This window comes from Ambystoma mexicanum, chromosome 1q (assembly GCF_040938575.1).
Source record: "Ambystoma mexicanum isolate Mex_15411 chromosome 1q, UKY_AmexF1_1, whole genome shotgun sequence".
In the NCBI taxonomy this organism is placed as follows: domain Eukaryota; kingdom Metazoa; phylum Chordata; class Amphibia; order Caudata; family Ambystomatidae; genus Ambystoma; species Ambystoma mexicanum.
This window is the reverse complement of record NC_090922.1, coordinates 788,100,489-788,123,379: the sequence shown is the minus strand read 5'-3', so window position 1 is coordinate 788,123,379 and position 22,891 is coordinate 788,100,489. Positions and strand designations below refer to the sequence as shown.

The 22,891-nt window shown below is 46.8% G+C and overlaps 1 protein-coding gene across 2 annotated transcripts in view; it reads right to left on the bottom strand.

Moving 5' to 3' along the window:
• The window catches only part of HMCN1 (hemicentin 1), a 1,785,366-nt gene that overhangs the window by 810,933 nt on the left and 951,542 nt on the right, over positions 1-22,891 (bottom strand). For both annotated transcript variants that reach the window (XM_069641364.1, XM_069641365.1), the window contains exons 51-53: positions 15,120-15,233; positions 9,873-10,018; positions 9,460-9,610 (exon numbers count right to left, since the gene is read on the bottom strand). In XM_069641364.1, coding sequence (XP_069497465.1) covers positions 9,460-9,610; positions 9,873-10,018; positions 15,120-15,233 — 411 coding nt within the window. The remainder of the gene's footprint in view (positions 1-9,459; positions 9,611-9,872; positions 10,019-15,119; positions 15,234-22,891) is intronic.

Below are 22,891 nucleotides of genomic sequence, written 5' to 3'. Positions count from 1 at the left end.
GTGAAACAACAAGTTTTACAAATTAAACAAGGGTGAGGGAGTCCCTCCACTGAGAATAAACATGGGTTAAATACCCTGTTCTATGGAATTTCTCCCACTCTGGAGGGTCTATAACAACATTTGAGCTCACTGCACCCGTGTCATGTCACGCGGGAGACTGGGGTCTGCCGCTCCCATTTCCTCCTGGCGAGTCTACCCGCGCGTTCGCGTCTGGGGACTCGCCGGGAGGGGAGCGACGGGTTACGGGGCCGGCGGCCTTCGGCGCATGCGCGGAGGCCCTCTCTCCCGGTTCCGCGCATGCGCCGTGGGGGCTTGCCTCTCAAGCCTCGTTATGGGTTCGCCGGCACCCGGAAACGGAACGGTTTGCGTTCCAGGCCTCTCGGGCGCCGGCGGCCCATAAAAGAGGCCGCGAGTCAAAGCGGGTCGCGTCTCAACGCGGTTCGCTTTGCTCACCTCGTTGTTCCTGCCCTGCCCTTACCTGTGGCCTGTCCTGGGCCTGCCTACGTCCTTACCAGTGGCCTGTCCCGGGCCTGCCTGCATCCAGTCCTTACCTGTGGCCTGTCCTGGGCCTGCCTGCATCCAGTCCTTACCTGTGGCCTGTCCTGGGCCTGCCTGCGTCCAGTCCTTACCTGTGGCCTGTCCTGGGACTGCCTGCCTCCAGTCCTTACCTGTGGCCTGTTCTGGGCCTGCCTTACCTGTGGCCTGTCCTGGGCCTGCCTGCCTCCAGTCCTTACCTGTGGCCTGTCCTGGGCCTGCCTGTCTCCAGTCCTACCTGTGGCCTGTCCTGGGCCTGCCTGCCTCCAGTCCTTACCTGTGGCCTGCCCCGGGCCAGCCTGACTCCAGTCCTTACCCGGGTCCTGTCCTGGGCCTGCCTGCCTCCAATCCTCACCTGGGTCCGGCCCTGGGCCAGCCAGCCTCCAGCTACTACCTGGGTTCTGCCCTGGGTCAGCCTTCCCTCAGCCCATTCCGGAGTTCTGTCCTGAGTCATCATTGTGTAGATGGGACTTATCCTACACTAGCCTGCATTCCCCTGTTCCATCTTGGGCACGTCCCTACAGTTCTCTATTTGGCCAGACAGCTAGCTCCATCTGACCTCACTCTTTCCTGTCTTGCCTGACTCCGAATCTCATCCTGTGCACCATTAGAACCATCTGCACCAGCCAAGCTCCTTTTGCCTACTGCGAATACCTTTTCTGCTACACTGGTCTATCTACCAACTGTCGCTGCACTGAGGTTCTTGGAAGATTCACGGTCTTGACAACAAGCTCCACCTGGACTATGGTTCCATCCATCTGAGCCTACAATCCTCTTGTCACGCTTACCTGGGAGAGTGCCTTTGTGACATTGGGGGTTGGTCCATCCTTCACCCAGTTCCTCTTTTGGGTGGTGGAGAGGCTGATTCCTCGTGCCACTATTTCATCAGTTCCCGGACTCCAGACTGGCGACCTCTGCGAGACCAACCACCAAGACTACAGGTACGCGGTCCTCTCGGGCCAATCAGCTTGACAGATTGAGACGACTTCCTTCTGTTTCAGAGATGGATGAATCGCAGGACATGAGGAACGAGTTGCTAGCGCTCAGGGCTGAGATGACCGCCCTGCGTCAGGAGAATCAAACATTACGACAAATGATAACGCAAGGAGCACCCAGTACCTCTCAAGTAGAGGGATCATTGGCTCATACAACACCCATCAAATTCGACGGAGACCCTAGACGGGTGGCAGAGTTTTGTAACCACTGCAGGATACACTTTCTCTTCAGGTCTACCTACTTCAACAACGATAGGGCCAAGATTGGTTACATATTGGGGAACCTAACTGGGAACGCATTAGCTTGGGCAACTCCGTTTGTGGTTACGAACAGTCCTATTTTGAATGACTTTGCTGCCTTTGAAAAGGCCTTTCTTGAGGTATTCCAGACGCCGAACCTGGCCTCCGTTGCACAGAATCAATTGATGGACTACAAACAGGGAAGCAATGACGTCATCACCTACATCAGCCGTTTCCGACTTTTGGCTACCGACTCCCAGTGGCCCGAAATTACACAGAAGACACTGTTTCGTCGAGGCCTGAGAGAGCAGTACAAGGATGAGTTACTTCACATCCCTGAACCAGAGAGCCTTCAACTCTTGATTGATCAAGTACTCCGTATTGACCAAAGGCTAGCCGAACGAAAGGCTGAGAGACGTCGGCTTGACAGAAGCGGTCCCCGGACGACCAACACACCCGCTGGTTCGTTTGGGTCGACCGAGTCCGGACCTGAGCCCATGCAAGTAGGAGCCATGAGGGGACCTTTGACGGAAGAAGAGAAGAAACGAAGGAGGTCTTTGCGTTTGTGTCTTTACTGTGGAGCAGCTGGACATTATTTGGGTACGTGTCCTTTGCGTCCGCAGAAGAAGAAGTCGGGAAACTAGGAGACCTGTCGTATACAGGAAGGGCAACGACAGGTCCCATTCCTTCCTCAGACCCTTCTGTTATTTGTTCTATTCGTCTGCCCATGCAACCAGGCTACAGACCCTGAAGGTCCGAATTAAATTACCAGACAAGAACCTGGAAGTACCCGGTCTACTGGACTGTGGGGCTTCCGGCAATTACATCGACGAAACGTTCGTCACCAGACATAAGATACCACTCGTTTCCAGACACACGCCTCTGTCGGTGGAGCTTATTGATGGTACTCCCTTGTCTTCTGGACCCGTTAGTCAGTTCACAGTTGGACTGGCTCTTCTGATTGCTGATCATTACGAGGAACTAGCCTTTGATGTTATCAAGTCACCGAACTACAAGATGGTCTTGGGATTACCTTGGTTGCAACACCACAATCCTTTGATAGACTGGAGAACCCAGACCTTGACCTTTTCATCCGAAAGATGTGCTCAAGAATGCAAGCTACCGGTTCCCACCAGGACCGTTTCGACTTCTCTAGTAACGGACAGCAATGGGGTTCATCTATGTTCCACGTCTCTGGTCCCACAGGAATATTCCGAATTCAAACAGGTGTTTTCTGAACCCGGCAACATACCCCTACCTCCACACCGTTCCTTTGATTGCTCCATTGACCTGCTACCGGACCACGTTATTCCCCATGGGAAATTATATGCTTTAACACGTGACGAGAAGCTAGTTCTTCAGGAGTATTTGTCAGAGAGTCTAGAAAAGGGGTACATTGTGCCGTCAAAATCACCTGCAGGATTTCCCCTGTTTTTTGTAAAGAAAAAAGAAGGTACATTGAGACCCTGTGTCGACTACCGGCAGTTGAATGACATAACAGCCAAGGACCGGTATCCTTTACCCTTAATTCGCAGTATCCTTGAAACCCTGCATACTGCGCGAATCTTCTCCAAATTGGACCTCCGCGGAGCTTATCATTTGGTGCGCATCAGGAGTGGGGACGAGTGGAAGACAGCTTTCAAGACATCTTTTGGGCATTTTGAATACAGGGTTATGCCTTTCGGCTTATGTAATGCCCCCGCTGTTTTTCAACGATTCATGGACTACATCTTTGGTGACCTGTTAGGATTATCCGTCTGGGTTTATCTGGACGACATATTGATATTCTCTAAATCCTTAGACGAGCATGTGGAACACGTTCGTGAGGTCCTTCATCGGCTGTCCGTCAATAACCTGTTCGCCAAAGCGGAGAAATGTAGCTTTCACCAACCCAGCATTGAGTTCTTGGGATTTGTTATCAATCAAGAAGGTATTGGGATGGATCCCAAGAAGGTGCGAGCCATACAAGAATAGAAACATCCACACGATATCAAGGCTCTCCAATGCTTTCTGGGATTCGCAAACTTTTACAGGCGCTTTATCCCACAGTTCTCACAGATCTCGGCACCCCTCACCAGGCTAACCAGCAGCAAGATCACGTTCGAATGGGATCTCGTGGCTTCTCAGGCTTTTGACGTATTGAAGTCGGCCTTTATGGCTGCCCCGATCCTGCGCCATCCCCAGGAAGAGTTGCCTTACATAGTGGAGGCCGATGCTTCCAGCTTCGCTGTAGGAGCAGTCCTTCTTCAGAAAGATCCAACCTCGTTAGTAGAACATCCAGTGGCCTATTATTCTCGCAAGTTGAGTCCCAGCGAACAAAACTACGCGGTGATTGAAAGGGAACTGTTGGCCATCAAGACCGCATTCGAGGAATGGAGACATTTTCTCCTCGGAGCACGCTTTTCTGTGGAGGTGCGGACAGACCATCGCAATCTGCAATATCTTCGCTCTCTGCAATGTCGGACTCCTCGTCAAGCCCGGTGGGCCTTCTTCTTCTCTCCGTTTGAGTTCCATGTTACTTATATCCCGGGAACCTCCAATACAAAGGCGGATGCGCTTTCCAGGTCCCTGGAGAACGTAGATGGGACGCCTTGTCCAGAACTACCACTGATTTCTCCTCGCCATTTTCTGCTGGCCTTGTCCTCTCACCTTAAGTCCATCGCGGAAGCCACTCGGTCGGATCCAGAAAGAACGACCCTTCTTAGTCGGCAATTGGTTTCAGAACGAGATGGACTGTTGTTTTTTCAGAGAAGACTCTACATACCTAGAGGAGCCGTTAGAAGGGGCATTCTACATGGATTCCATGATTCACCCATTGGAGGACATCGCGGGGTCAGAGCCACTCGAGACTTGATATCCCGACAGTTCTGGTGGCCTGGTTGGGCGACCGAGGTCCAGAAGTACATCGACAGCTGTCCAATTTGTGCCCAGTGCAAGGTTCCCAGAAGACGACCATTGGGTTTGTTAATGCCCACCGAAGTGGCTCCCTATCCATGGCATACCATCGCCACCAATTTCATTGTGGATTTGCCTCCATCTGAAGGGTACACCTGTATAATGGTGGTTGTGGACAGCTTCACCAAACTGGCCCATTTCATCCCATTCCAGAAAATCCCTACAGCTACTCAAATGGCTTCAGCATTTCTGCACAACATCTACCGGTTGCACGGCCTACCGGAAAAAATCATATCGGATAGAGGTACCCAGTTCCTTTCATCATTTTGGAGTCAGGTGTGTGGTCATCTGGGAATACATAGAGCTCTAAGCTCAGGCTACCACCCACAGACAAATGGGCTAACCGAAAGGACCAATCAGACTTTGGAGGGGTACCTCCGCTGTTTTGCCAATGCCACACAGTCTAATTGGAAAGATGGGTTAGATCTGGCCGAAGTATCCTACAACAACACCGTTCATGCTTCCATTGGAGTCAGCCCATTCTTCTGTTCCACTGGTCTACATCCTCGGTTAATGCCTTTTCAACCAGTTCCATCTAGTACTGTTCCCTCTGCTGATGGTCTGGTCTTACACATCCGGGAACAGCAAGAACTTGCACGCAAGATCTTAAGTGAAGCCAAGGATCGGATGAAGAGACAGGCAGACAGGAAGAGGAGTGCAGAACCTAATTTCCAGGAGGGCGACAAGGTGTGGTTGTCCTCGAAGAACCTGCCTCTCCGCAATCTGCCCGTCAAACTGGCCCCTCGATATTTGGGACCCTTTGTTATCACCAAACGGTTGTCCTCTGTAGCCTTCCGTCTTCGCCTACCCTCTTCCTGGCGTGTACATCCCGTTTTTCACGTGTCCCTGTTAAAGCCCTATGTGGTCGATGATTACGGCCGCACCTCTCCTCGTCCGGCCTCTGTTTTGGTACAGGGCATCCCTGAGTTTGAGGTACACGAGATCTGTGATGCCCGTTACCGTAGAGGGGTGCTCCACTATTTGGTTGACTGGAAGGGGTACCCAGCCTGTGATCGTACTTGGGAACCGCGCCAGCACGTGCATGCTCCCCGGCTGATACGTGAGTTCTACGTACGGTTTCCCTGGAAACCTGGGGCCCCGGGTCTTCCTGGGAGGGGGCATAGTGTCATGTCACGCGGGAGACTGGGGTCTGCCGCTCCCATTTCCTCCTGGCGAGTCTACCCGCGCGTTCGCGTCTGGGGACTCGCCGGGAGGGGAGCGACGGGTTACGGGGCCGGCGGCCTTCGGCGCATGCGCGGAGGCCCTCTCTCTCGGTTCCGCGCATGCGCCGTGGGGGCTTGCCTCCCAAGCCTCGTTATGGGTTCGCCGGCGCCCGGAAACGGAACGGTTTGCGTTCCAGGCCTCTCGGGCGCCGGCGGCCCATAAAAGAGGCCGCGAGTCAAAGCGGGTCGCGTCTCAACGCGGTTCGCTTTGCTCACCTCGTTGTTCCTGCCCTGCCCTTACCTGTGGCCTGTCCTGGGCCTGCCTACGTCCTTACCAGTGGCCTGTCCCGGGCCTGCCTGCATCCAGTCCTTACCTGTGGCCTGTCCTGGGCCTGCCTGCATCCAGTCCTTACCTGTGGCCTGTCCTGGGCCTGCCTGCGTCCAGTCCTTACCTGTGGCCTGTCCTGGGACTGCCTGCCTCCAGTCCTTACCTGTGGCCTGTTCTGGGCCTGCCTTACCTGTGGCCTGTCCTGGGCCTGCCTGCCTCCAGTCCTTACCTGTGGCCTGTCCTGGGCCTGCCTGCCTCCAGTCCTACCTGTGGCCTGTCCTGGGCCTGCCTGCCTCCAGTCCTTACCTGTGGCCTGCCCCGGGCCAGCCTGACTCCAGTCCTTACCCGGGTCCTGTCCTGGGCCTGCCTGCCTCCAATCCTCACCTGGGTCCGGCCCTGGGCCAGCCAGCCTCCAGCTACTACCTGGGTTCTGCCCTGGGTCAGCCTTCCCTCAGCCCATTCCGGAGTTCTGTCCTGAGTCATCATTGTGTAGATGGGACTTATCCTACACTAGCGCGCATTCCCCTGTTCCATCTTGGGCACGTCCCTACAGTTCTCTATTTGGCCAGACAGCTAGCTCCATCTGACCTCACTCTTTCCTGTCTTGCCTGACTCCGAATCTCATCCTGTGCACCATTGGAACCATCTGCACCAGCCAAGCTCCTTTTGCCTACTGCGAATACCTTTTCTGCTACACTGGTCTATCTACCAACTGTCGCTGCACTGAGGTTCTTGGAAGATTCACGGTCTTGACAACAAGCTCCACCTGGACTATGGTTCCATCCATCTGAGCCTACAATCCTCTTGTCACGCTTACCTGGGAGAGTGCCTTTGTGACATTGGGGGTTGGTCCATCCTTCACCCAGTTCCTCTTTTGGGTGGTGGAGAGGCTGATTCCTCGTGCCGCTATTTCATCAGTTCCCGGACTCCAGACTGGCGACCTCTGCGAGACCAACCACCAAGACTACAGGTACGCGGTCCTCTCGGGCCAATCAGCTTGACAACCCGTCACAGAGGAGAAATAGACATTTGCATATCAGTCTGGTCCCACCCACAGGGGCAGTCCTGCACCAAAATGCTAGGCAATTCTCCTCTGAACAATAGTACCATAAGCTACCTCAGACACATGTTTCGGCCTTATTGGGCCTCCTCGGTGAGGTGAAGCTGAGCTTCTCTAAAGCACAGTGAGCAATTGGCCCACATCTGGATTACCAAGGCTTACCTATGGTGAAACCCCAAGTTTTACAAATGAAACAAGGGTGTGGGAGCCCCTCTACTGAGAAAAAACATGGGTCAAATGCAATGTTCTGTGGAACATGTCCCCCTCAGGAGGGTCTAAAAACAGATTTTGGCTCACTGCACCCTTCACAGAGGACAAATAACAATTTGCATATCAGTCTGGTACCACCCACAGGGGCAGTCCAGCAGCGAAATGCTAGGCAATTCTCCTCTGAACAAGAGTACCATCAGCAACCCCAGACACCTGTTTCGGCCTTGTTGGTCCTCCTCAGTGAGGTGAAGCTGAGCTTCTTTACAGCACAATGAGCAAATAGTCTACATCTGGATTGCCCTGGGTTACCTAGGTGGACATCCCAAGTTTTACAAATGAAACAAGGGTGTGGGAGCCCCTCTACTGAGAACAAACATGGGTCAAATACCCTGTTCTGTGCAATTTCTCCCAATCAGGAGGGTCTAAAACTCACTGCGCCCCTCACAGAGGAGACATTTCCATTGCATAACAGTCTTGTCCCACCCACAAAGGCAGTCCAGCACTAAAATGCTAGGCAATTCTCCTTTGAACAAGAGTACCAGTGGCAACCGCAGACATGTGTTTCAGCCTTGTTGGGCCTCCTCAGTGATGTGAAGCTGAGCCTCTCTAACCACAGTGAGCAAGGGGTCCATGTCTGGATTACCCTGGATTACTTAGGGTGAAACACCAAGTTTTACAAATTAAACAAGGGTGAGGGAGCCCCTCCACTGAGAACAAACATGGGTCAAATATCCTGTTCTATGGAATTTATCCCATTCACGAGGGTCTACAACCACATTTGAGCTCACTGCACCCTTCACAGAGGAGAAATATCCATTGCATATCAGTAAATTTAGATAAACTTGATGTAAAGCAATTCAAACATACACACTACCTTATAAGTAAAAGGCCCCTATCACTTAAGAAGTCAGTCCTTTGCCAGGTAAGTAGGTCTGGTGCTTCAGAAAGAGTCAAAGTCCCAGTTACAGGGAGTTGGAAATCATGAGATTCACTGAACATGCATTGGAAAAGAAACAAATGTTCCAGAAGCAAAGCACATAAAAGGATATGAAGGTAAGTAAAGCAATTTAAGGGTACATTGCCAATCCCACACCAGTAGAGGATACCCTGTGGGGGAGCCCTGGTCAAATTTCCACCAATCACAACCAGGCACAGGGATTTATGGACCAGACTTTATGCCCCTACAATCCCTATGGCAGTAAGGCAAATAGGCTCCCATCTTTTACTCTATTTTTCTGAGGGACCACCCCTAAATTCACTTACTGCTATCTTTGTTCCATTTGGTTCAAGGACTGTTGGTTTAGAGGTGGATTTTTGCATCTATATTGGGTCCAGCTAGCTGGTTCCAGATAACGTGAAGCAGGAGGACCTAGAAACCACAGGACGATGGGCACCACAGCAGGTTCATTACCACCAGGAGACTCCTCAAGACATGACTCAAATGGGCAGCAGCTAGGAAGCTAAGATGGTGTTTTACGTTTTGGAGGCAGGTGGAAGCTAAAACCTTACATGGCAACATCTGTGTCCCGCTCACTCATAGTGAAAACAGAGTAGGACACCCTGTAAAGCATGCCTCAGTATAAAGCAAGCTGAGTCCCACTATTATTCAGTTTAGGTATTTCCTGGTGTCTAACCTATCACACAATGGCAAAGAACAGATGGCAGGATATTGGACTTAAAAACAACAACAGAGCCCATTTTGGGAGCCTGCAGGAATAAACTAAAATGTTCCTGTGCACCAACATGGCTACTACCAGAACCAGTGCCACTATCACTATTGCAGTCATGTTCCAGATGACTGCTTTTCATTCCCTACCCATTCATTTTCGTGTTCAGCGCACTTAACTCTTGAAAAAAATGAGTGTGCAAGAAGTTTTGACCACATCTTCCAAACAAAAGACAGATGATATAGAGAAGGAAACATCTCAGTGCAATGACCACCTAATACCAAGAATTCACATATGAAATTCTTGCCTTGAATATTGACGTCAAAGTCCAGTTCATCCTCTCCAGCGATGTTCGATGCCACGCAGGTGTATCGGCCAGTGTCAGTCACTTGGGCCTCTTTGATCTGCAGAGTCCGCCCGCCCAGCGCAATTGCCACATGGCCATCTGGTTTAAGAGGCTGTCAATTGAAAATATAATAAACATTTAGACTGGCACTCTAAAAGTTGGAAACATGTACATGACAAAAATATAAAAACAGAGAGCCTTGCCTCCTTCCCTACCACAGAATACAAATCTGGGGCACATGCAACTGCACGCACAATAAAACGCACTATGATGAACTGAGCTGTCGCAATCTTAAGCAAATCAATTCTTCCCAGTCTTGCCTCAGGTACAGGCATGTCTTGGTGGATGAATAGAGTTGTTGGTGTGTGACTAACCTGCCCATCCTTGTACCAGTTAATGGTGGCTGTAGGGATTGCATGGGCCTCACATTCCAAGATGAGGGTGTTGTTAACTTTTATCTTCACCTCTTTGGGAAAGAGGCCAATGGTTGGGTGATCTCCTTTGCTGATGGTGGGTGGAACTAAATAAAACAAGCATCACAATTCAATATATTGTCACAATTCAAAACAAATTATCAATGTCTAAAGGTCAGACCAGTCTGAAGAGCTGCCAATACATGTTATCACACCAGGAATCTGAATGCATAAAATTTCATTAACTGAGTGAGCGCTTTCTATTCAATTCAACACTAGGAAAATAATAATACAAAACCTACACCAGAGAAGTATATTGTCCTTGAATAGAAATTAATTGGTGGTTATCATTCAGTTGGGTAAATTGATCATTATTTCACTGACCCTTGCATGTAGAAGTTGTGTAGGTGTGGGGTTTGGTGTTCCCAAAACTACCCCTAGTACTCAGCTCCTGCAACCTGCACCACACAAACTCTGTATACTGAAACCCATTTGCCATGCATACCAGCACCAGCCCCTACCTTCGAGCAACTTGGTCCAGCCTAGTTGGTGTACTTTAGGTAGTAGATTAAATAAACTGTTTGTAGAAATCAGCAACAGATATTGGAGAAAGACTGTTGACCAATCTCTGTTCAGAAGAACTGGCACAAGGGTACAGCAGAATATATTTTCCAAGAACACATGAACATAAAAACAAAATTTGCAAACTATTTGCCAAAAACAAAACTGCCTCGTGACCTCATTCTACATTGTGTAAGGGTGCAGAAGTAGACGCGGGACACAACGGCACATTTTTTTTTTACTAGAAATAAGGAAAAGTACCCTACCTGTCCCCATAACTAAGAAGGGTTTCCCTGCCTCAACCAAACTAAGGATAACGTCAGAATGTCAGTCAAAAGTAAAGAGTCCACTGTCCTATGTCCCAAACCTATTTCCGTCTATTACACTTCAACAGAAACCTATAACTAGATTGTACCCTGCTTATAGCAGGATGAATCCCTCTTTTGGGATGTTTCAGGCAGTTTATAAATGGTGGGGGAATATCCTTCTTCCCCTAGCCGTCACTAGGCTTTAATGTGTTGTTCCTCTTGATTGGGGAATAGGTCTCTCTACAGACCTTCTCAGCAAAGTTCAAAGTTTCAAAACAATATTGGAAAGACGTCTCCCTTCCCCAAGCCTTTCTCAGGCTCTCTTTTCCTATAGCTTTATTTGTCAAAGTTCTATATTCTGCCTAAGGATATATTTCCATTCCTCTGGTCTTCTCGTAACTTGTGCCAAAAGGATCTCTTCTCCCCTTGGGCTTTTCGTGATTTATGCCAAAGGATCTCTAACCTGCACTTTGCGTAACTTGTGCCAAAGTATCTCTTCCCCCTGGACTTCTTGTGTTGTTGTGTGGGTATCAGACCCCTTTCTCAGCTATGTAAGATGGATTTCTTAAGCCTGTTTCACTAACCTGCCAGGTATTATCTTGTATTTATAACTTTCTTGGCTTCTCGATGTTCGGGTCCCTGACCCCTCTTTCATCTTTGTAATGTTTCTTAACTAGGACCGTTCACTTTCCTGCCAGGTCACACTTTGAGTCTCTTTGGGGTGCTCTTTCACCCTCTGCGTTCGCAACTTGTCTTTTTCTTCAGTCCAACTGGGACGTGGAAGATGGCTCTGCACTTCCTCCCAAACACAGCCTCTGGTGTCTCCATGTGCCTTCCCGGTCACCCACTATGTACCTTTGCACATGCTCCACAAGGGTTCCGGTCCTCGGCAACACCAGTAAGCTTCTCCGGCTTCCCCTGGGCTCTCGCTGTCTTCCTTTGGCTTTCGGCAGCTCCACCACGCTGCTTTCTCATTGCGCGTCGGATCTCACCTGGGCCACTCTGCTAACTTTGTTTGTGCCACTGGATGCCAGGTTCCCCAACAACCCGGTATGTCGTGGCTCTTCTCCAACTTCTCTGTCCCCGCCATCTCGCTCCAGGCGTTCAGGTCTGCAGCGCGTCCACTCCGTGTTGCTCCGCTCCCCGGTGTGAAGCTGCTCTGGGGAAGGAAAGACTTTGAGGAGAGTCCTTCTTCCGTTTTTATGTCAGATTGTCGTTCTAGCTTCCAATAGCTAGTATGTTCGTATCAGTTCTGCGTAGGGCTCTTCATAACCCTGCTCTTCCTTGTGGCAGTACTTTTCAAGTCATCCATATTCACTCTTCCCTCACGCTTCCTTGTCATAGTATTATCTGCCTGATATACATAATCGCTATGTATAAGGAAATTAATAGAAGAACGAAAGAGGAGGCAGAGAGGATGGGGGTGGCAGATCCCTATTTGTACAGTTAGGTGAAATATGTCTGGCATCATGATGGTGTGAATACTACATTCTCCCATGACAATCCTCACTTCTCTCATAGAGGGGGTCCTCACCCATGGGATCCGCCCACTGAGTACCACCCCCAGGGGACTATTGGGTAGTGGCATCACCTCCTTGGCCCCATGGGAAGGGTCACCCTCCCAGGGCAAAGTGACAAAATCGAGAGATTTGTCACAATTGCGACTGTGCTCAAAAACAGTCCCTGGTACAGATTTGGCACTTTATAAAACCTAATGACTGGAATAAAGAAAAAGACACAACAATTAATTTTGTAAAGTAAAGATTGCTTATAAAATATTCAGTGATTTTGATTGGTGGTTTAGACAGCTGCTGAAACTATGAAGGCAAAATCACACCCGCCAAATCAAAAAGGATGAGTCCAAATTTAACATTTCAAAGTTTCTGATCCGTAGAGCAAATCCAGACCAAGGGCAGTGTGGCTTCTCCCTTAGGAAAGTTCCCATGCTGACGTATCGAGCTACGAGTTGGCAGAAGCCTGATCCATCCATCCCCTGCCTAACCCAGCCTGCACTACGTCACTACACCCACCACTCCCAAGGCCAATCGCTTTTCACACGAAGGATTGACAATAAAGCACCAACCGAATAAGTGAATTATTACATTACAGTGAGTGAAAACCAATGAGTACAACAGATCGCATTTCACATGGCATGTCAACTGCTGGAAAAATAAGAGATAATGAAGTGATCTTCAAGGAACTATGTCTCACATTAACATCTAAGACTTGAACTCCCAAATACAGTGCCAAACTCTGCATTGCATTATCCACTTGGTAGCCATCACCCCACCTTTGCCCTCATCCTTCACCCCAAACCACCCATCGTGCAGTGCAAAAATAAAAGCATGCTGTGCTTGGATTCAACTAGCTTAACAGGAATTGCATACCCACTGACCCTTTGGGCTTTGATAGCCATTGCGTGTGCTTATGGGAAGGCTTGTGTCATTACAATTCATTAAGCTAGTCTGCATTTTAAACCTGGATGCCCCATCGGCGAACCTTGCAGATCTAGAGAAAGCCTTGTTTAGAAGTGAAGTTTGTCTGGGTAAATACACTACAGTCAGTGGTCGAACATCATTTAAACATGTTGTGACCCCATATGAAGTTCAGATCATGATAACTGAATGATATTTCCCTTGACATGACTCATGTACCTCCAGGTAGCCGGTAGCCATGCCTCCCTTTCCTGTAAATTTTTTATTTTTCTGTTACATTCCAAACATTCCCTGCACTCCATTCCCAATGCTTCCATGTGGCTGACTTGAGCATTCCCTTGTTTTGGGCACTTCCCCAATTTCAATACATTTTACCCACTGATTCATAGAAGAGCATGACTAATACTGCTAACTGACATATGTGTTTTGCCCCTTTCCTTAATGCTTTTTTGTATAAATGAACAGTGGGGGCCTGGACATTTTGCAGGTGATTTGATCTTTGTATTTAACACCATACAATTTCATTTTGTCTTATCCTTTACATATTCAATGGAAGCCTCCAAAAAAGCATGTTAAAAAGGCTGCTATATCTTATTCTCCCATTGTGTCGGCCTGCAATGTAGCCACAATACCCAACAATTGGAAATAATACTATAATTAGAAAGGGAATTGCAGGGATATTTTTCTCAGTGTATTGTGAACCCCTTTTTGAAATTATTGTCAGGTTTCAAGTTGTACCGTTTGTTTTGAGTTTGGTGAATAATATTAGTCTGTGCGCTCTACCCCCTTTTTTCCATTTGTAGTGTTTTTCTCAAATTCGGACTAATCCATGCTATGAGGAGGTCAGTGGTTGCGTGGCTACATAGAGACCGGCATCCAACTATCAGCCTTTTAAGTTAAGTAAAAGGATTGTTTTTCTATGTAGGGCTGTGCTCATTCATGTATACATTATTAGTATAATTCCCTTCTGCAATAATTAGCAAATGCACACTATTTAGTGAATACAAAATAACTAGTTTTAATTCAATTGCTTACAGTATCTTCACATAAGTACATTTTTCGATAAGTACCTTTTTATTGAACTTGTGCCAACATACCTCCGCTAGGAGGCACATGCATGTGTTTCGCCTTTCTTGGGCTTTGTCAAGGCACTAGTAGATTGGTTTGGCGCATCAAGTGTGATTCATAAATACATTCCTTTTGGTTGCATAACACAAAGACATTTTCTTTCCCTTTAACAATTCAAAAACAATGTTCTTTGTTCTTTAGCTCTTGTAGTTCCTGAATTAACACATTTCTGTGGTTCTGAGGAGTTAGAGAGGAGAAGGGAATCTGGTTAGTCTGATAACTTTTGGTCTATAGGAAGGAATCACCAACCAGTTAACAATCAGTATTGTTAACTGGTTGGTGATTCCTTCCTATACAACAAGGAAGGAAGGAATCACCAACCAGTTAACAATACTAAATAACAAAGAACATTGTTTTTGAATTGTTAATAGGAAACATTTTCTTTGTATTTTGCAAACAAAAGGAATGTATTTATGAATCACACTTGATGCGCCAAACCAAAGTACTAGCGCCTTGACAAAGCCCAAGAAAGGGCGAAAAACATACGCGCGTGCCTCCTAGCAGAGTTACATTGGTACAAGTTCGATACAAATTTACTTATGGAAAAATTTACTTATGTGAAGATACTGTAAGCAATTGAATTAAAACCAGTTATTTTTACTCACTAAAGAGTGTGCATTTGCGAATTATTGCAGAAGGGAAATTATACTAATAATGTACTCATGAATGTGCACAGGCCCACATAGAAAAACAATCCAGGTTTCAAGTTGTCCCACCTTTATATGTATTTTTGCAGATGGGAATGGCGATACAATTCTCCACTCCAGATCACTTACTGTAGACTTTGACTTCATAATGCTTCAGCGTTTCTCCAGCTTCGTTCGTGGCGATGCAGGTGTACCTGCCCGCGTTGTCTTCCTGGGCATTCAGAATCTGCAGGGTTCGCCCGCCTACAGAGAAAATTGAAATTTGTTGAATATGGGTATTAGAGAACTAGTCTGAAGTATCGGATGTGTTCTGGCTATAACTTAATTACTCAACCCGATTCAGATGGGATTAGAATGGAATGTGACTGACAAGCAAACTGGACACCTATTTCAGAGAGATTTTCTTTCATGTAAAGTTAAGGAAACCACATATATTCTAACAATGTGCATATCAAAGAACTTATTTATTACACAAGTTTTTAAATAGATAAGACAGCAACGCTGTGGCTTAGAGGAATATGACTGACAAGAGGAAACAGCATAAAATGTGATTCCCAAGGTAATGACACAAGAGTCCACCACCCACGTCCATACACACACAAATATTGCTTCCATCATGTACAATTCATCAAACTAATAATATGAACGAATAACAGACACATAAGGTGCTCCCCTGGATGCCATGGGGTCCCAGGCACCCTCATCAGTTACGTAGGCTCTGATCAGTTCAAATGTTAATGTCTAGGCACAAATAAAGCAATGGAAAAGAAATGCTCTGGAAACCTGACTTCAAGTCCACTACAAATAAATAGTATTACAGCCTCCCAAAAGATGCCGTCTTTTGACTACTCAATGAGTCGATTTCAGAGAGACCCTGTATATACTGTTTGGAATGCTGGGCTCTCTTAACATTTAGGTTGTGGAGAAAGCTGTGTTCGTATTTGATACAGCACAGAGATTTATTTCATTTCTCTCCTTATCTTGAGAAGCCTTATTCATCGGCTATTTTTGCACACTCCTTTATATAATTATGAGTATACATGTTTGAATTATACTTGTGACCATACGGGTTTGTGTTTTCACAGAGCTTGTGTACGATCTTACAAACTAGCCTTGATCATAGCTGTTAGGTAGAAGTTCCATCTTCTGTGATATTCTCCTCACCTTGTGAGTCCCCAGCATTTTTTGCTGGACTATTGGATTTTTTTCTGACTCTCATGAGTGATTGGGAATCTTTTTCCTCACTCACTCTTTCTTGTTTTGCTCTCTAGGCAATCATTTTTGGGTTTCTTTTGATGGAGTCTACTTTCAGCCATATTTTTCTATGGCATCTATAATTTCTTTTTGCAGCACAAATCACCTTATGTGCTGCTTCCCTCTTTTGTTTTATTTTAATTCTTTCCAAGAACTACTGTTCCAAGGAGGGGGGGGGGGATACTTTTTATCCTACCTACACTTTTCTTGTGAGAAGAGCACACCCCACATTATGTACAGTGCTGAGGGGATACTTTATACCCCTTTTCTCACTTCTCCTGTAACTTCCTAGTTACAGGAACAAATCTATCAGAGTGGCTGGTGGCAGTGGATACCTTTTCTACCAATTTTGTGAATCTTACAATGCAGGCTGCATTTGCAGCTGTGTTAAGGGACACATGGGGCACCATGGATCCAAAATGGTTCCTGTCTTCGTTTTTTGCCAACTCACAATGGTTTGTACTTTCTGGTCCTTCTTCTGCCATGCAGGGTGGGGCAGGTCCTTGTTGGTCTTTTTTCTTCGCTGGTATCCCTCTGTAAAGCCTGCATGAAGACGCTAGTGTGTCTGGGAGGACAGGATACAGGGAGGCATCCACAACTCCACAGGTCTTTGTCCTCCAGTGCGCTTGCTTAGATCCAGTTCTAACTGGGAGGCTGGCTGTCCTAAAAGGACAGCCCCCACCCAAGTTTGAATGACAGCATGCATGTTGAATGGCTGGGTTCCTACATAAAAGGTGAGGGTCTTGATGCTGAAGCCAGAGTCAACCACTGGAAGTTCCATTCTGAAGAGAAGAAGAAGAAGGACATCTGCATCCACCTCCAGGGACCGCCAGAGCTACCTGAGTGACTGCTGCTGCTCCAGCCTTCTTTTCCAAGCGACAGGGAAGCTCTGAACCGGATGACTTCCTTCCTTAGACTGATGGGACCAACCAGTATTAAGACAACCTGCATTTCGAGCCATCCCACAATGAGATGTAACCTTCACCGGCTGCAAACCGCCAATACACTGGAAACTGTGGCCATCATGCAGTGCATCACCTTCCAAAAATCAAATCCTCCCAAAATTTCGGTGGACTCCTTCCGGGCCTCCAGTGGCAAGATTCTGCATCTGGCAGTCCCCTCAGCAGAAGGCTTACCTAGAGTTGCTTTGCTGCTCCTGTGTTGCTAAAGTGTTGATTCGTGGGTTTGGGAGTTTGCTCATATACATCCGCCCAGGCCTAATGCCTGTGTGCCTAGAGGGAGCCTTCTCTGAAGCACCTGAACCCTTTTGTGTATTTACTTGCTACAAGTCTTCTTCTGAAACTCTTGACTTTCAACAGATTGTGCCTTACCTGTTTTGCCACCCCAATCTGACACTGCGACACTCAAACCTAGATAGGCATGGACTACTAAAGCTTAAGGCCTCTGTGAATGTAATGAAAAACTTACCTGCTCTGTGTTTTTTTTGATTCATTCATTCGTTCCTGAAACTGTGTTTCCAAGTACTGAGTGCCAAGTGCTTAACTTACTTTGAATTGCTACCAACTATTGTACACGTGTGACAAAAGTTGTTTTACTTACCAGTATTATCAGTCTGTGATTGTTGGTTGATGAATACTTTTGCTAACCTGAAAAAACGATTTCCCTAACCTGAATTCCAACTCAAGGTTTACCATTGAATTGAGTAATGACTGCAAAAGTCCTACTATGTACATTGTAAGGATGCAGAAGTACGAGTCTGACAGAGTGGTGGCATGCTTGTTGACAAAGACTTTTATTATAAAAGTAAAGAAAAGGAAAAACCTATCTTTCCCTAGTTCTATGAGTGGTTGCCCTACTTCAACAACAACACTAAGGACTCTGTCGGATGTCTTGTAAAGTAAAATGTCCACCGTACTGTGTCCAAACCTATTTCCGTCCGTTAAACTAAACTAACTAAGGAAAAACTGTGCCTCGTCTTGATCCAGAAGGATGCTTCTCTCGTTCTGGATACAGACCTTTAAAGTTCAGTTTGTGGTGTGAAAACACAATGACCCTCATTACAGTTTTGGTGCTATACTGATGGTAATTACGGTGGGATGCCACCAAAACAGTAATACCTTTACCAGCACTTGAAATGCCAGAATTACCAGCATATTACAAGTGTCGGCAAGGGTGGTAAATCCCCATTTCATGGAGTCGCATAGGACTTCATGGAGGAGATTGCCAGTATTACCAGCACCGGTGATACCGCTGCTGGCAATACTGCCATATCTTTTTGCTTGTGGGGGCCATATTTACCACAAACTGTTAATTAGTGGTAAATCAGTACCCCCAATGGCCAACCTGTGTTTTGCTGGTGCAGTAAAAGTGCCAGTGCTGGAGTGGGTTTGACCCAAAAGACTGGGAAAAAAGACCAAAAGCACAATTACTGTGCATTCGGCCTGGTTCAAAAGACTGAATAACAAAATGCTGAACCAGGGGAGCAGGAGTTCCGGGGCTGTCCCCTGCTCCCCTAGTTCGGTATTATGGGCTTCAGGGGTCGCAGGGGAGACCCCCACATAAATTACATGTGTGGGGGTGGACAAAAGAAAAGAAAAGAAAAAAGACTGAGTTACAAAATGCAAACAAGTGGGGTTCGCAATATTGTAATTCGATATTTTGGGGCTCGATCTTTCAACGTACAACCACTGCAATTACCAGCAGTTTTACAGCACTTTTACCACACCAACACAACTGGCCAATGAGTGACTCTTTAAACAAAGTTCCCAAGTATCAAGGGGGAGAGTCTCTTCCCCTTGTTCTTGTCTTCAAATCACAAATGCAGTGTTAAGTCTGGTTCACTATCATACCAGACTTAACTGTAGACCTTTTTATCATAAAACATATTTTCCTTGCATCATGGACGAAAGTCTCTTCCCCTTTCTTTCTTCCTCCAACTTAAAACTGTTCACCAGAGTTGACCGTAGAACTCAGAATTCCCCAAAAATGTTTCTTCCTTTGCAATGGGTCCTCAACCCCTTGTTTCAGCTCCTTTGCACTTCTCTTTCTCTTGCACATGGGTCCCTGATCCCTCCAGGCTGTCTCTGACTTGTTCTGGGCTTCAGCCCCTTGACTATGTGTTTCTTCGCTCTTGCATGCGTCCCTGACCCATGTGCTTTGCTTTTGTGGGCCTCGTCCAGCTTCATATGGGTCCCAGACCCTAGTGTGTTGCTTTTGCGGTTTCTCAACCCCTATTTCACTCAATGCCCAACTGAACAGACCAGGTGTACTCTACTGCCAGGTACTGTTCCTCATAGGATATTTTATATAGTTTGTCTCCACTTTTACAGTTCCTTCGTTATCCCTTTCTGCCTCTCGGGGATATTGGCTCTTCTAAACAAAGCCTTGATTCTCTCTTTTTTGATATTCTCAGGGCCTCAAACCCTCTTATGTCAGGTTTGCCCTTGTATTTCTTTCTGATCCCTGACCCGTTTATTTTGGCTTTGCCTCTGTGGTTCGCTTGGATCCCAGACCCCTTTGTATTGGCCTTCCGCGACACTTGGTTTACTCTCCTGCCAAGCGTCTATTGATGCAGCATATGTCTGTGTCCTTATATTTTTCTTAAGGTCCTTGACCATTTATATTATCAGCATCAGTCCCTGACCCTCGGTAGGCTCACCTCGTTCAGTCCCCAGACACTGTCATGCACCCAGACAGCACCTGTGCCTTGTTTCCGGATTCCTTCTGCGTGGCTTCCTGCTCAGGCTCCTCTGACTCTCTGGGGAACCTTCCAATGCTCTCTCAGCTCCCGCTGTCGTCCGTCTCCCTGCTTCGGCTTCAGCGAGTCAGGCTGCGCTGCTACCCTCAAGTAGCCATCCAAAGTCTTCTGCTATTTGGTTTCTCTTTGGTTTCTTGTGTTCTGCTGGTTCTTGGCAGCACCCTTAGAGACGGCGGCTCTGTTCCATCGTCGTCCTGGTCTACAGCTTCTGCCTGTTTCTCTCTGTCTGTGGCATTCAAACTTTGCTTTCGGTTCCTCCGGGGCATGGGTTGACCAATGGCCTAGTCCTTCTTCTAATTTATACTTTGGGTAACCAGTAGACAGTCTCCAGCAGTGTATTCTGGTTCTTATAGATATTCCTCATTGCTCCACCCTTCCTCCTCGTCACAGTACTGAACTGATTATCATTATAGAATTTAGTAACACTCTTCTTTGTCTCAGTATTCTCTTGGGTCTTGGTTTCCTCAACTCTTCATCGATAGATAGAGGTGTGGTGGACCACATGGTACTGAGTGGGGTGAAAGGAATGAGGGGACAGAAATGAAGGAGGGGAATACCGCGTTCTCCCAAGGAAATTGTCACTACTCCCATGGAGGGTTTCCCTGGCCATGAGATTCACCCACTGAGTACCACCCCCAGGGGGACTATCGGGTAGTGGCCTCACCGCCCTGGCCTCATGGGAAGGGGTTTCACCCATGGAAGCAGTGACAAAACCCTGGGATTCACCACAATAGGTATAAAGGTTTCTCTTACTTACTTGAATTGAAAAGTGAACTTAGCATTGCCTAGTATGTATAATAATATTTATATATAACTACCAGTGTGTAAGTGTCTATTGACTGCTTGTGTGCTCAAAAATCTTTGTACTCTACTACAGCCCTTCTACCTACTAGACTAAACCTGGCTGCTCAGCCATAGCTACCAAACCTTTTGGGTAGTTAAGGTCTATACTAAGAGTTGGAGCCCTGTACACTAAAAGGAGAGTCTTCTATAGTCCTACCATAGGTGGACATAAGTAAAACTCTCTAACAATAGCTACCCGCGCGACTGATAGAAATGCAACTTGAATGACCGGTAACTCAATCTGCATATACGCTTCATTCATGATTTGATTTGTGATTATTGGGTCCTCTGCTTCTTGACATTGCACTTGTGCATTACGATTGTGTATAGTCTGGATAATAGATGATACTGTTTGACATTTTGCAAATGGTTTTAAAGAGTGACACAATTAAATTGTTTGAACAAAGATATTTGCATGCACAATGCATGTTAAGGACTTATGTGACTTTGAACTTTCTCAAGGCTTCGACTTATGTATTGTGTCACAAACTTAATACTGGTTTGTCCTTGATCCCTTGGTATTCGGTGGAGGGTTTGCTTTGGCTGGTTTCGTAAACATGTTTTTTATGTGTAGTTTTGTGTCTTGACGAGCTACAAATGTTCACAGAGACCTCCTTTGGACCTGGACGAAGGTAGCCAGTATTCGGGCGCACGCCAAAACTAGTTGGTCTTCAGAACCCTCATGGTTATATGAAGCCTTTATGTGAATACAGACTACTTCCAAAGCATATGCAGCTTTGTGATGTGTCTTCCGTTTTTCTATGGTTGCATGCAGCCTTGATGTGAATGCAGGCTACTCCCAATGTATATACAATCTTGTGATATGTACACTGGTGTCATTTACTTGACATACAATATGGTGAATGCAGTGTATTGTTAAAATCGTGTCTTAAAGCATTTTTAACTTTCTTCTTTTGTGAATTGTGGATATCGATTACTGTTGTTTTCATGTGGCTATTTATAGCCGCGCCATGGCACATCTTATGCAATTTTTTAACACACTGTACAATTAATAAACCAGCTGCTAACTCTTCCACTTTGAGCACAGCCTGTTGTTAGGCAGAAACCTGTGCAGTTCCCTCTGGGACCACTGCAAAAGATTTAAGTAGTTTGGCAGTAAACCCACTTGGTAGCAGTCTGTACCACACAGATTCACTTGGTAGCTGTGACTGAGCAGTCAGAATTCCCTCAAGAAGAGTTAGGCAGTATACAGAGTATTCACAATAGGTCAAAAGAACACAGTAGAACAAGTAAACACTGACCAGAGCTTGGTGTAAAAGAGATATAATTATTTATTTAAAACCACATCTAGTAAAATACACAGGCACTAATGTTAAGCAGTTCAAAAACACGGTCACTAAAAGATATACACTCCCTTAAAAGAATATTAGACAATTCTTAAGTAAAGCCCCACTTATTTTCAGACAGCGGTGAGCGCTTAACGCAGATGGCACTCTAATAATTTGTTTTAAAAAGGGAGAGAAAAGCAGAGTATAATTTGAAACAGATCCCAACACTTTCACAAGAACACAACATGAGAGGAAGGCAAAGTAAAACCGTGAAGTTAGAGTTCAGAAGGCCGGATCCACTTTAAGAGGATCAGAACGAAATGTGTCCAAAGTCACACGGTTGAAGTGCACAAAAAGTCTTGAAAAGGTTCAGAAACAGTTGGACCAAAGAAAGGGACCAGTTAGATGGTCAAGGCGGTCAGCCCAGTCCAGAAGGTTAAGGGATTATTATTACCTTGTAGCAATCTTTAGAAAGGGAGGCCTGGCGGACACGGTACCTTAAAGTGGTGAGAATACTCCAGCGGGGGCAGTTGTTCCTGGCAGCGGATGCAAGTCAGTGCTTCGTCCTGGGAAGAGAGGATCTCGTCGGGGAGGAAGACAGGAGTCCGTTGCACTGCCAGGGAAGAAACCAGTCACAGAGTTCTCAGGTAAAAGGAGCGGTCCTTTTATTTGCGGTCCAGTGGTAAGTGGCTATCCGGTTGCCGGGGTGCTTGGCACGGGCAATTCGACCACAAGACGTCCTGGGATGCGAGGAAAAGAAGGTAAACTGGTTGTGCCCACCAGTCAGGGGAAGAAGC